Raw genomic sequence first — 13,090 nt, forward strand, 5'->3', positions numbered from 1 at the left:
CAAATTAATCAGTTATACTGTACGTACGTATTTGCGTAGAGGACATTGCTGAGGAGATACAAAGGGCATTATGCGTATTTTACGATTGTTAAACTATGGTGAGTTTTGTTGCCGGAATTATTCAGAAACGGGGATTGAAGAGTCTATACGGGTTTAAATAAAGTGATTTCGTGGGAGCTAAACTTTTAATATGCGTAATATGTAGTACTACACTTCTAAATGATTAGCCATATAGGTAACTGTAGGCCTAAGTGACGCCCTCAAGTATGAACAAGCTACGGAGGTGCAGAAATACTGCATGTTTAATGACGGGTAAGGAATTGAACACCAATGCAGAAGAAACACGTCAGTTAGTACGCACCACTTTTTATACAGAAAATGCTCGAAGCAGCTTTCTTTTTCAACTAAATTTGACTCGTCGTCTAAACATTTGTTTAGGCTGTTACCAGGATTTCTTAAAATGCTTTTGAATTTTTCTCTGAGATAAAAAGCTTCACTGGAGCATTCATATACATCGGGGGAGGCTTGTTGTAATTTTACTGATATAAATATTAATGCTAAAAATGTACCCTAAAATTCATATTAATGCAATCGGAGTGCAGCGTATACTGAAAAATATTTTCGTTATATTTTCAAAAAATGTCGAATGCAATATAGTATTCTTGGTATTTTCTTTACTGATTACGGCATATATTTTTAGGAATTTCATTGATAAAAATCCACATATTTACCGAATGTCAACTTTCAACGTAAAATTTAGCATCTGTAATACTACAATAAATCTTAATTTCTAAAGTTATTTTCATATTAATGCAACAAAGATACGATCAAAATTACTACGTGAAGACTGTAAACTATTTTAAACGTCAAATTTGGATAATTTGGACTAAACCCTTTTAAATGTTTCAGGAAGGTATTTTTCCAGTGTTTCTTTAAGTACCGATATTATAAATACTGGGACCCATGTATGACAAAAGACAGCGCTTAGCTGCTGAACAGTACTGTAAAAAATATATATTTTTTTTATCTCCATTTTTTGTGACCCAACCAACTTTAAATATATTCTAATACATCGCACACTATGTAAATTTAGCAGATTTGATGGTTTACTTATATTCAAATTAATTTTCAGACCTATAAAGACTACAAAACTGACTTAAGTGATATAAAAATCCTTCGTGACTTTCCTCCTTAATCTCTCAAGGATGAAAACGATGAAAATCGATTGAACGTCTTATCTTTCAATAGAAATATAACCTATTCTTTCAGAAAAGGTAAATTATGTGGTGCCCTGCTTAACATGGACGATAATTACCGCGTCAAATGATCTATGTAAATTTGATGTAAAATGTCCGCTTTTTTAATACCTAAGATTTCAGTTACCGATTGACAATTTGTCAATTTGTAATTTATTTTTTAATCTTTAATCACGCATTAACTAGGCCAGAGAAAATAGAGACACTGTTGAAATCGAATGATAAACATTTTATCTAAAGCATGGTTTTGGCGGCCACTTGACATAACAGGTGCAATGTGGTTACACTCTATACGGAGTTTTCTGGTTTAAAGGGTAATTTTCCGTATAATGGAGACTTCGATGTCATTTACGTTTAATTTTCCAGGACGGGATCAGGGTCTACATTATTATCTATACTAGGCCAATACAATGGGCGGTTTCCCGGTTTGTTAACTACATTACAATTAAATTTCAGTTCCTACTTGAAGTGAGCGTAATTAGACAAAACTGTCTTTCGCGTGCCGAATTTTTACCGAGTTAATTTATACAACAAACAAAATTAGAGTCGATATTAACATTTATCGACGTCTCGAAAAGATCAGGAAAACACTAAAAAGTTTATTCGCACACATACATACATAAAATACAAATGTCAATGTTCTGCTCAATAGTGTAAAAATAATTGTATACTGACACTGCGAAATGTGCGCACGAAAGGCAAATTGGTTTAAAACAACAGAAACAAATTTCCATTCTACCCACAGAATAAGGCATGAAAATAGTTACAAAGATTATACATAATTTCCTGCAACAGTTCACTTAATGCAATTTTACAGGTTTTACATAAAAATTCGTTATCAACGCCACAAAAAAATGTATTGCAATGATTTATATGCCAATGCACTAGAACCACGGAGCCAAGTTGACCAAGCGGGAAAGTGAATGTTATTTCCAACATTAAATACATCCAAGTCAACAGCATTTCGATAAACATCTTGATGTTACTGAACACACTCTAAAATTGTTCAGAACATGAAGTTACTTAATTTTTCTGGCATCAGATAGATTTAATACTGTAATGTCGTTTTCATCTCACTGCATTTTGATTATGTTGCAGTTAATACTGAGCGTAAATGTTATTTTTGGGTCTATTAAACAGGCAAAAGGAAACTGCTGGACATTTTCTGAAACTTTACTTAGGAATTCAAAAAATCTTATGCATTTTTTTTTAACACATTCACACTGTGCATTACGAAAAGTGCTGCTGCAATATTCTGCACTGGAAATTAAATAATAATTCCTCTGTAACTCAACCAAAATACATAAAATGTTTATGATTATACATTCAACTTTCACCTTTAAATTTTAGGAGTTGTTATATTTCCAGATTTTTAAAACATACACTAACTACAGTTAATGCATTTGATTCATACGACCCCTTTACAAATGGTCTAAGTTAGATGTTATATACTGTCTAGGGACTTTGTGTCTTTTAACCATTACATCTAGTCCCACATCTGTACACACAAACTGACATGTAATAATTTCCGTACTGTTATATAGAATTTTTTTAATTGTTAAATGATCCCATTAAGTAAGGATTATTTTCAAAGAAAACAGTTAAGAAAGTCTCGTGACGCGAGGCAAGTAAGATTATACAATCATCTTTTATCTTTGAAGAATCCTTGGTCTGTAGAGCTCTCCTTTATTGTTACCGTCAAAAAGTTCGTTGTCACATCTGTCACCACAACTTTCTCCATGTTCCCCAAACATGGGCTCCAAGAATCTTCCTCAGCCTGTCCAAGAATCCTCGTCACAGGGATTTTGGCAATGAGCGACGATTGTTGCGATGCCAAACGTTGCAGCCTGGGATGGACACAGGGCATGCGGTCTGGGCACTCTGGAGTCCTGCAGCTCTGCATTTCCAGGCTTGCTCTGTGTGCATGCGAGCTCCTCTCCGACCCGAGGCGCTGCTCTGAGCTTCCACTTGCCACAGCCCGCATCTGCACTTGAGAATAACCAGGATCTTCCTGATGCCTCTGAGGCAGTTTAATCAGCCTCAGAGGCATTGTCTTCTCACTCTCCATAGGGGTGTGCTTCCTCATTTTGACCGGGAGATAAGTCACGTGTTCCTCAGACCTTCTCTTTGAATGCTCTGCTTCGCTGTACAGGTCATCTTTGAAACGTATCTTTGGTTTAGGCCCTCTCTTCTTGGGCGTAGAGATCAAGCCTTCTGGACCTGGCTTTGTCAGCACAGCGGGTCGGTGTTCCCGTGCTGCCTCCCCAGGACGGACGCGAACACTCTCTCCCCTGTTGACCGTGCTGGGGGGGAAAATCATGGGAACGATAGCACGAAGGCCCTCGCGGGCTCGTGGCGTGACGACGGGTTCCGGACTGGGAAATGTCACTCGGATTCCCCTTGTGGCTTCGCTGCGGAATTCATACATCTTTGCTTTCGCCTTAGCTTCAGCCTATCGGGGGTGGGCGGATGGTTACAAGATGAAGACAACCAATTTATTAAACCATCCATCCCATCATCTTTCACAGAGGATTGCAGTGAGAATTGAGTGTAACCCAGAAACACAGCAGGGGGCAGCCTACAGGGAACGCTGGTCCGAAATAATGTCAATGTATTGTCATAATATACACAGCAGTCAATTGGACATGCAGATGAATTTCTAAATGAGGGTATCCTCTCCATTAATCCTGCACTTAAGAAAATGCAATGCATTTACCTAAATTATAGGTATCATGTATTGCGAATTTCTGTATGACTGCAGAAAGTTACACTAATTATTATTATCTGCACTAAACTATACACACACTTTAAAACATGCCTGGCTCCGTGGTGGGGCTTGCCCATCCAATCACACACTCAGAACACCAAGGGTGGCTGGGATAATGCCGACCAGTTACCGATTATTAAACAGTAAGCAAGCAAGCCAAAATATCTGTGAGACACTTTTACACACCACCTCCAGTCTCTCCAGAGTCCAGTGGCCCACCCCACATACTTGAGCTGGAGCCAGCCTGTATTAGCCCATGGCATCACTTACACAATATAAAGAACTTACACAAGGACCGCTGATAGCTACATCGCTTTAGTTCTCAGTTTAGATGTAGGATTGTGGCCAGCAATTTTGACAGTATTTCTGTAGTAATCTTCAGAAAAGGCTGCCAACGAATAGCCAATCTATGGCAACTCCTATCTCAGTCGTCCTTTTTTTCTTTCTAGCAAGGTGTTGGTATTACAGGTGCTTAATATGAAACCGTCTTGCAGCTGGGTTGAACTGCCAAAGTCAAATATAAGTGCGTGGAGTGCAGCTTAGTCTGTTTACATGCTACGTACCTGACAGCAGATTTGACCATAGCACCAATTTGACAGATACTCTTTTAGGTCAGTATAACACAAACATTGTACTTACTCTTAGAAGGAAAGTCTTCGGTTTTGGTCCCCTCTTTTTAGGTCCAAACAGCTCCCGCTCCCGCTCTCTGTAACAGCAAATATAATACATATCCAGCGGCGGCATACAAATACACGCTGGTGCCTGTGCGATTAATGCCGACTAGCTGGTTTAACACACGTCCCTCCTACGCTGGCGTGAAGGCCTGCTACGGACAAGCTTACCTCTCCTCGAAAGCAGCGAAGAGACGGGAGTCCAGGATATTCTCCTCCGGCTCCCATGTGCTGTACCTACGGAGCGACAACAATACGCTGACAGGGGAGTCACTGCCGTGTTCCGCGTCTCTAGCAGAATATGCAGAGCAATTATATGAAATCGACATCTAATTGCGCATATATCTAATGTTAACGAGCTAGCAGAGGGATAGAACAACAAAACCAGCAGGTCTGCAGCGACGTCGCGAGCTCGCTACAGTGACGTATCAAAACGAGAGCCGCCAGCAGAGTATCTCGCTTGCGATGTTTGCGTGGTAGAAACTACTCACTTCGGAGACCATCCTTTCCATTTCACGAGATACTCCATTCGACCCTGCAAGTGTAATGAAAGGGAGAAAAATATACGTAGTTAGTGAAACGCTATTACCCCATAATTCTGAAAAATAAGAAATACGTCGCTGGCTTTACATACTCTTCTTATTCGCCGTTTGATAATAGACTCAGCCGCGAACACCCGCTCCCCAACAGCCGACAACTCCATGTTTACTTCTATCTACCGTTAGATATTTATCCCCTCTCCACTCGATGCTGAATTCCAGACAACCCATAATACTCATATCCAGCAAAGACGTCATTACGTTTTAATGTGTTGCCTAGGCACGGTTGTCGGTGGAATCATTTAGAGGAAGCCCATTGGTCTATCTGTCGCTACGTGCTCAGGTTGCTAAGTTAAGGAGGAGGAGCTTGCCATTAAGAGGAAGAGAAGCTTGTGTTGCAAGTACACTATAGTCTCGAATAACTATTTAACTAGTTATGGCTTTCATGTGTAGTTTGTTCTTTCCAATATAGCCGATCGGGCTGCTAGCTTAAAAGCTTAAATTAACATATTTGGCGTATTATTAATAAATACGTCACTTTGCACAGTTCGTGTTAGCTCTTCGTGGCTGTTTGTATTTGCATATCTTTTATTTTCTTCCATGGGTGAAAGCTATCTGTGTTATTAATATTATCATTTATATTATACGTCTTAATGAAATTATTCTAATGAAATTGTTACACACTCCAGTATTTCGACTACTTAGCTACAACCAATGTGTATAACCAAAGTATATATTGATGCCAATTTTGTGTAAATAAGGTCATTTAGTGTATATTTGCTGTTTGCTTGCTTCAAAGTCAAAACTATTCACCTCAGTCACCCAGTATCCGCAGTTAGTTGTTGAAAAAGCAAACATCCTTTAACCCATCTGTGTAAGCACATCTTTACTTATGTCTGTCTTTAGTTTTCTTATGAGCTGTACTCTCATATTACCGGTTTCAATTAACACATTTTTCTCATTTATAGTAAAAATGAAAAGAAATTTACATTGAAATCCGCTTACATTGTACGCCTCTATATTAATCTGTTATCCTTTTTTGAGTATTTAAGTTACAAATGTAAGGTTAAAAGAAAAAAAAACTGTCCTAAAATATATATTCTAAAATTTATAAGGAAATAAATTTCAATAGCAGGCCTCATGGAGATCTATGACCTTTTCTGTGTATGATCAAATCTTTGTATGAGAAATATATAATAGATTCGCTGTTTTTTGAGGTATTTTTCTACTAAAATTTATAAGGGAAGCCTGCTGCTATGATATTTTATATATTTTAATTTTATTATTACTAAATTAAAATAAAATTAGGTGAACACAAAGTCTCAAAATAACCAACATAACGTAATTTCGTTAGTTTTTTCGTAATGTTATGTATGTAAAACGCATTATACATATCGGTTTTATTAAACATTATCCTTTATATTAATTTGGTAAAAAAAAAAAAAACTTTCACAAAAATGATATTACTCATATTCCTTACAATATTAATATAAGCTTATGTATCAAATTGTTGTGGCCACTATTATTATTATTATTATTATTAGTAGTAGTAGTAGTAGTAATAGTAGTGGCAGTAGTAGTAGTGATGATCAGCAGCAATTCATTACATATAGTGTGCGATTAATTCTTAAATATTATTTATTATGTCGGCTATATAATTTATGCACAATTCATTAACAATACCTCTTCACAGGCAATGGGAATATGAAGGAAATTTGATATCATTCCATGTTCACTGTTAAAGTCTTCCACTCGAAAAATCTAAAAAGCTCCTTTATTCGATTAAGCAAAAAAAAAAAAAAACATTTTGTGAAATTATTAAAATGGTATTCAGTGTTTGTCGTTTGGTATCTTCGACGATTCTATTTTTAGAGAAATTTTTAGGAAGCGATGGGATAAACGTTTCTGATTCAATCAATCCGCCCTTTTGTTTTAAGATTTTTAAAAATTATAATAAAAATGTATATTAAAGTTTTCTAGTTAAGTTCCAAGATAAACGGTCGGAAAATATATGGACGTATGGTTATCGAAATTAACGAAAACGTTGAGTGAGCTGTGGTATTTAGATTGTTAAGGAAATTTGTTGGCGATTGAGCTACGCAAAAGCAGGTCAAGCAAATGCAGCGCATGCCTGTTTCATTTTACGCTATTATGCTTAAACAATGTTAAGAGTAACTTACATTGGCCTATCGGAGGTCCGACATTACAAAAAAATACCATCTTTTCGATACGTTCCAGAAGCCGCATATTCGAGCATGTAAATTAGCAGTATTAGCCTTTTGTTGCCGAACACAATCATAAGACTAGATATCAGTCTGAAACTTTAAATGGTCATTATTAAAATTGCAAAATTCGTTAAAATGTCAATTAAAAAATCAAAATAGCTCATTCGTAACGCCAGAATTATATAATAATTAGTTATTCTGCTTATAATTATAGTTCTTACTAATTCTATGCATATTATGATAAATGCATCTTCGTATTAAAGTATAGCTGTAAGCTGTTGTCTATATAAAATGCATACATACATATACACATGTATATATGTGTGTGTATATATATAGGCAGAACGATATTATTATTGGTAAGTAAACATTTGAGACAATCAAATAAAGCTTTTAAAGATTGTTTATGTTTAATGCTACTATAAAAGTAGCTTCACAAAAGTACTTCTCTACACATCTTAGAGACGTTTTACACATTTCTTAATAATTACTTTGTTGTTCGTTGATACAATTTATTTTTTCTTTCTGTAGGAATTCATTGAAACCCCGTTTCTTCTAGACAGGTATATATCAATGATATTGTTTTGTTCGGCGAAAGCGCTACAAAACATCTATTTGTGAGCGAACTATAAAATAAATGGGGTAGATGTCTAGGAATTAAACATTAGACTTAAATGACTTGGCTGTACATGTTTATTCGAAAATATAGCCGTCATTACTGTGAAATGATTATGTGTAGTAGTCCAACAAAGACGTTACTGTCATACTTTGAGAACAGGGTCAAAGCATAAATGTTGCTCTGTCCAAATGTACTTCCCGCATTAAATTCGGCTTTACGACTGAAAATAAATGTTAAGTCGATATGTAGAGAAGGTCTGTTTGATGGTTAAATGTGGAAGATAGAAACGCGATTATTAAGTCACTTCGAATAATATTGTAATGTAACTCATAAACTCATGAGACCAAACATAATATTATCCTTTTTTAATTTCGCGTATTTCCCTTTTAGCAGTAGTAACGCGCAATAGGCTACTGAATTTGAACTTCGAATTTGAGAGGCAAAGGGGCGGGGGCTGATCTCGCCCAGAATACGCGTCGCCATTTCGCTTTATGTTGGTGTACCTCTCCTTTCATTAGAATATTCTTCTATTTAACAGTATAAACCGGAATCAAGTTATATATCTTTACAGTATTAAGCGCTGCCAATTAATTTATGCAGGAAAGCTTTCATATTCACCGATTATATTTTCACATGTTAATTGTCAGCTCGGTAATTGCGGAGCATAAACATTTCTGCATTACCTTGAAATGTGTATTAATAATGACAATAAAAGGAGGTAATCTAAAAAGAGCACGCACGACAGAGATAATGGAAGGTTGGGTGTGTACGAAAGAGACAAAAGAATCGCTCATTGCGCCATTGCGGGTGTAGACAAATCGGATTTGGACATTAACCATTTGTTTCGCGTTCTGTTACATTTCCGCGTTTACTGTATTCAACGCGTATCAATGGGATGTACAAAAACATTTTTATACATAGTGAAAAATATTAAACATGTAAACACAAAGCGAAAATGTATCAGCAGTCTTCAAAGGGAACAACACGGGATTTAGTATATAGCCCACGTAAATTTGCATGCAGGGGTTACATATTTTATCTATATAGTGCAGAGCCGATCTATTAGGTCTGCAGTGCGCATTGTGCAGCGCTGCTAAGAAGGAAAAAAGGATGCGGGATTCCTTTTATGGTGGTGTAAATGATTGGTCTCTGCGCGTCTGCACTGCAGCAACGTTACAGCCGTATAAGGGAGCACAGTCGACCTGTTAAAAGATTATTGGTTCGCTAGTATCTGGGCAACCGTCTTTACCGCGGGCAAAGAACTGCACGATGCGCAGAGCCAAATTACCGACGACGGAAAAAGCCTCACGCATGAGACAAAAACATTTGGTTTCATTATCTACTCAGCGTCACCACTATTGTTTGTTTATTTCTTTACATCACTTTTAAGTTTTCCTTTTAAATTGTGCTAGTGTTGTATTTGAAAGCGATGCCATATAGAGAATATTAAAAGGAAATGACGTTAAGCGCATTATTTATGGACTAGTCTATTCACAGTGACGATTTTAACAACCATGGACGTCAATTTAATACACATATTAAGAAAACAACGCTGAAAACCTGACTATAAAGATGTTTACATTTTTAATTAATTCTGATGCCATGTATTGCATTTTATACATTATACCGCAGCCCCCTGTCTATGTATTTGTTTATTTTGCTAAAACATGTAATCCTATGTGCAGACAAGGCAACTTAAACGTTGTGCCAATGATATGTATCATAACCTTAAATAATATAGGCATTCATGGTTTTGACAGACCTACTACCATGAAACATCAGAAATGTAAACATCACGCCTTTGTTTTTACTACGGCCACATGCAAATGAAATGCCTGCTTCATTATTTTAGAATATTGCCTAGCTACAAAGTCAATGGACAAATAAACACGTTTAAATACCTTAATTATACATGGGATCTCTGGATCGTGCGGCGTGACTCGTATACGGTTCAGGCAGAAAATATACGTTTCAATCGTTAATTTCAAATTGCAAACCATTCAAATGTTTCTGAGTGGATAATAATGGACACGGCAGACTTTCGGCCTAACCTGATTTTGACGATATCAGTATTCGACTATAATCGAAATTAACATTAGGCCTCCCCAGACCAAAATGAAATGCAGTTTTATGTAGACAGACAGCCGTAGTGCCCTCAGCAGCGTAGGGCCTGCGGGGAATTTGAACAGGTAGAAGAACGGAGTTTTGGCATCCAGTCAGATTGTTCTGTTTTATGAGACAAAAGCTTTCCAGGATTATCAGTGTACACCAATGTAAAACCGCCTTATGTAAATCAAGCAAACCATATACATCAATGAAAGTGTTTGTCGTTTTGGCCTTTCCAGCCTTTCTAACTCATTGTATGCAATAATTCTAGATTCCGATTGGTCCTAAATGAAATCTGAGGCATAGCCCACTGATATTCGTAGACCGCACACCTACGGCTGTGTTTAGTTGTAGTGAAATGTAAGTCGTGAAAAGATCAGTCAATGGTTCATCTTGATTCGGGATCTAATCATCGAATTTAGTAAGGCTAGAGTAAGAAAGGCATGTGGAAGCTTTCTATGGTTAATATAAACTACGCCGTTCCTTAAACTTGAGACAAAACAAGCACAAAAACATGTAATCTGCAACTTATTATCAGTGTGGCATAACTAAGTGTCAAATATTTAAATATTAAAAATGGATGCATGTGTTTTTATTTAGAGAACATGAATGACTATACCGCGCATTTCCGCAGGATAAGACAAATTGGGAGCGGTGCTCTCCGGCTTCTGAAGCAGCGATTCCTCAAATTAATACTTAATTAATCTTCTAATTGCTTTTCTTTTGCTCAGCTAAATTGCTTAACAGCTTTTTTGATAACGCTGTCATCACCGTAAGTTATTGATTGGGTTTAGCATTCAGTCATTTCAGAATAACACGACTTAAGTCTGCATTACTCTCTTATTTGAAACATATTATATTTGTAAAACTCCGGTCTCAAATAACACTGTTTGAACGAGACAGACAGCCATTTTCTCTGGTCCGCTCGAGGAAACCTATCGAAAGCTGCCGTTTTCATGGACCCTATGAATTAGGAAATGGTCGATTCAAGTAAAGCCTATAATAGCTGTGAGGTGCAACGAATCTAGCGCATAGTGCTTCGCGTTGCCAACTATTCAAAAAGGAGTCGTGATGAGTAAATTGTAAATATTAAGCTTTTCTTATTTGTCACTACAATATATAAAGCTAAATGTCTATTTTTTTGTTTAGAGGAGGGTCTTCCAGTCTTAAAGACAGGCGACTATATCCTTAGGAACAGCGTTTAATTAAAAGAACTTTTGACCTGTATCCTGTCGTGTTCAGTCTCGGTCATTATCGGAAATATAACTCAGTGACATTTTCAGGTAGTCTGAAATTTCGTCCCATTACAATAACAAATAATACTTTATCTTGCTATTAAAAGCCTATTTATATTAAAGATTTGTAGTCTTTATATATTCACAAGTTCCACAATTTTAAAATATAAAAATGCCCTGGTTATGAATGAATTATTTCGGGATTTACTCGAAGAAGCTGGCGAGGCTGAACCAGGTGTTCATTGAACCAGAGAGTCTGATAATTGCAGGTTCAAATCCCAAAAAGTGGTGTACTGCTTTATCCTTCGGCAACGTGCTTAACCTCCAGTGCAATATCTACTTGTACAAATCGGCGTAAAAAGTGGTTTGGGGAACACATCAGATATTACAATTATAAAGGATTCGGTTTGATTACATTACGTCACTTTGGGTTTGTGTATCTGATTATACCCTTCTCGTCATACGCATATTGAGAAATAATGATCTGGCTTGTTTATATTCCGACCTTTCCTCTCAAGCTGGAAAGATAACAGAAATACTTCTTGAAAGTTGATCAGATGTAACATTCATCATTTATCGTCAGAACGGCGCCAATCGGTTGTTTGAGTCACTGGCATCTAGAAATTAAGAGCTGAAGTGGAAGAAAATGGCCTCTAAAATGAACACTTTTCCGAGGTGGTCGTTGAAGTGATTCTATTCTTCTTCGTCAAAGTAATAACATTCACAAGCGCAGAACAAGGGTTTTTAAATGCTAAGTCATACCGTTTTTTTTTGGGGGGGGGGGGGGGTATGTAATATTTTATTTGGTGACAGTTAGCAATACCTAAATTTTGCACACAAAGCTCGTCGCAGATTGAAATGCACGCCAAGTAGCCAAACTCTTCGGCAAACTCGCCATTTAACGACAACAAACGTTGAGACTTATAGAGATTTCACACCTTTAAAAGTGCTTCTGCCTTGCTGATGTAAAATCTTAAGTTATCATACCCATACCTATAGCAGGAACAGGAAGACGTGGCATATCATACAGAGCAAGACTGTATCAGAAAAGTTAGAAACTTGGCAATGTTAAACACGTATTATTGGAGCAAGTCATCTAAATATATAATGCGCTGGTTGATTATTAATTCAGGAGACTGTGTCCGTTTCAACTGAACCCCTCGGTGGAATTTCCAGTGTTGAGGGTAAATTCAAATGCAGTGCAGAATTGAATCATTCGGGGATCTTCTTGCTATACAGCCTGGTCGTAGCGAATTCCATTTTTTCCGTAGAGTGCTTTATATTCAACCACTGTGGGATCGTTACATTGTTTTACTTATTGTCAAATCAGGAAACTTCGAAACGTTTCCAATCCACGTTACTTGAATTCATCCATCAAAATGTATAGAGCACTGATGCAGCGGTGTTAACTGAAAAAATAATACATGCCCTTTGTTCACGATCGTGTTCTCGACGCCCCTGAAAGGTTACGGCCTGGATGATAAGAGACGGATATTTAAGACAGAGATAAATAATCCTCTTAAGTTTACCGGAGAAAATGTGACTGTTGTATTTTAATTTCAAGTGACGATAACCACGCATTAGAGAGAGGGATGATGATCAAATATCATGCGCTGGGGAACCACTATACTTCGCATAGCCAGATAAACGTGTTGATTTCATAATTAATACG

The 13,090-nt window shown here is 37.0% G+C and overlaps 1 protein-coding gene across 1 annotated transcript; it reads right to left on the minus strand.

Moving 5' to 3' along the window:
- Positions 1-1,835: 1,835 nt before the first annotated feature.
- Positions 1,836-5,493, minus strand: LOC125742914 (chromobox protein homolog 8-like). Its single transcript, XM_049015360.1, has 5 exons — positions 5,329-5,493; positions 5,186-5,229; positions 4,866-4,931; positions 4,663-4,729; positions 1,836-3,708 (listed from the first exon to the last, which is right to left on the minus strand). Exons 1-5 carry the CDS (start codon positions 5,395-5,397, stop codon positions 2,899-2,901), a joined length of 1,056 nt encoding a protein of 351 aa, XP_048871317.1. The 5' UTR covers positions 5,398-5,493; the 3' UTR covers positions 1,836-2,898.
- Between the last annotated feature and the right edge of the window lie 7,597 nt (positions 5,494-13,090).

Source organism: Brienomyrus brachyistius, chromosome 5 (genome assembly GCF_023856365.1).
Source record: "Brienomyrus brachyistius isolate T26 chromosome 5, BBRACH_0.4, whole genome shotgun sequence".
NCBI lineage: Eukaryota > Metazoa > Chordata > Actinopteri > Osteoglossiformes > Mormyridae > Brienomyrus > Brienomyrus brachyistius.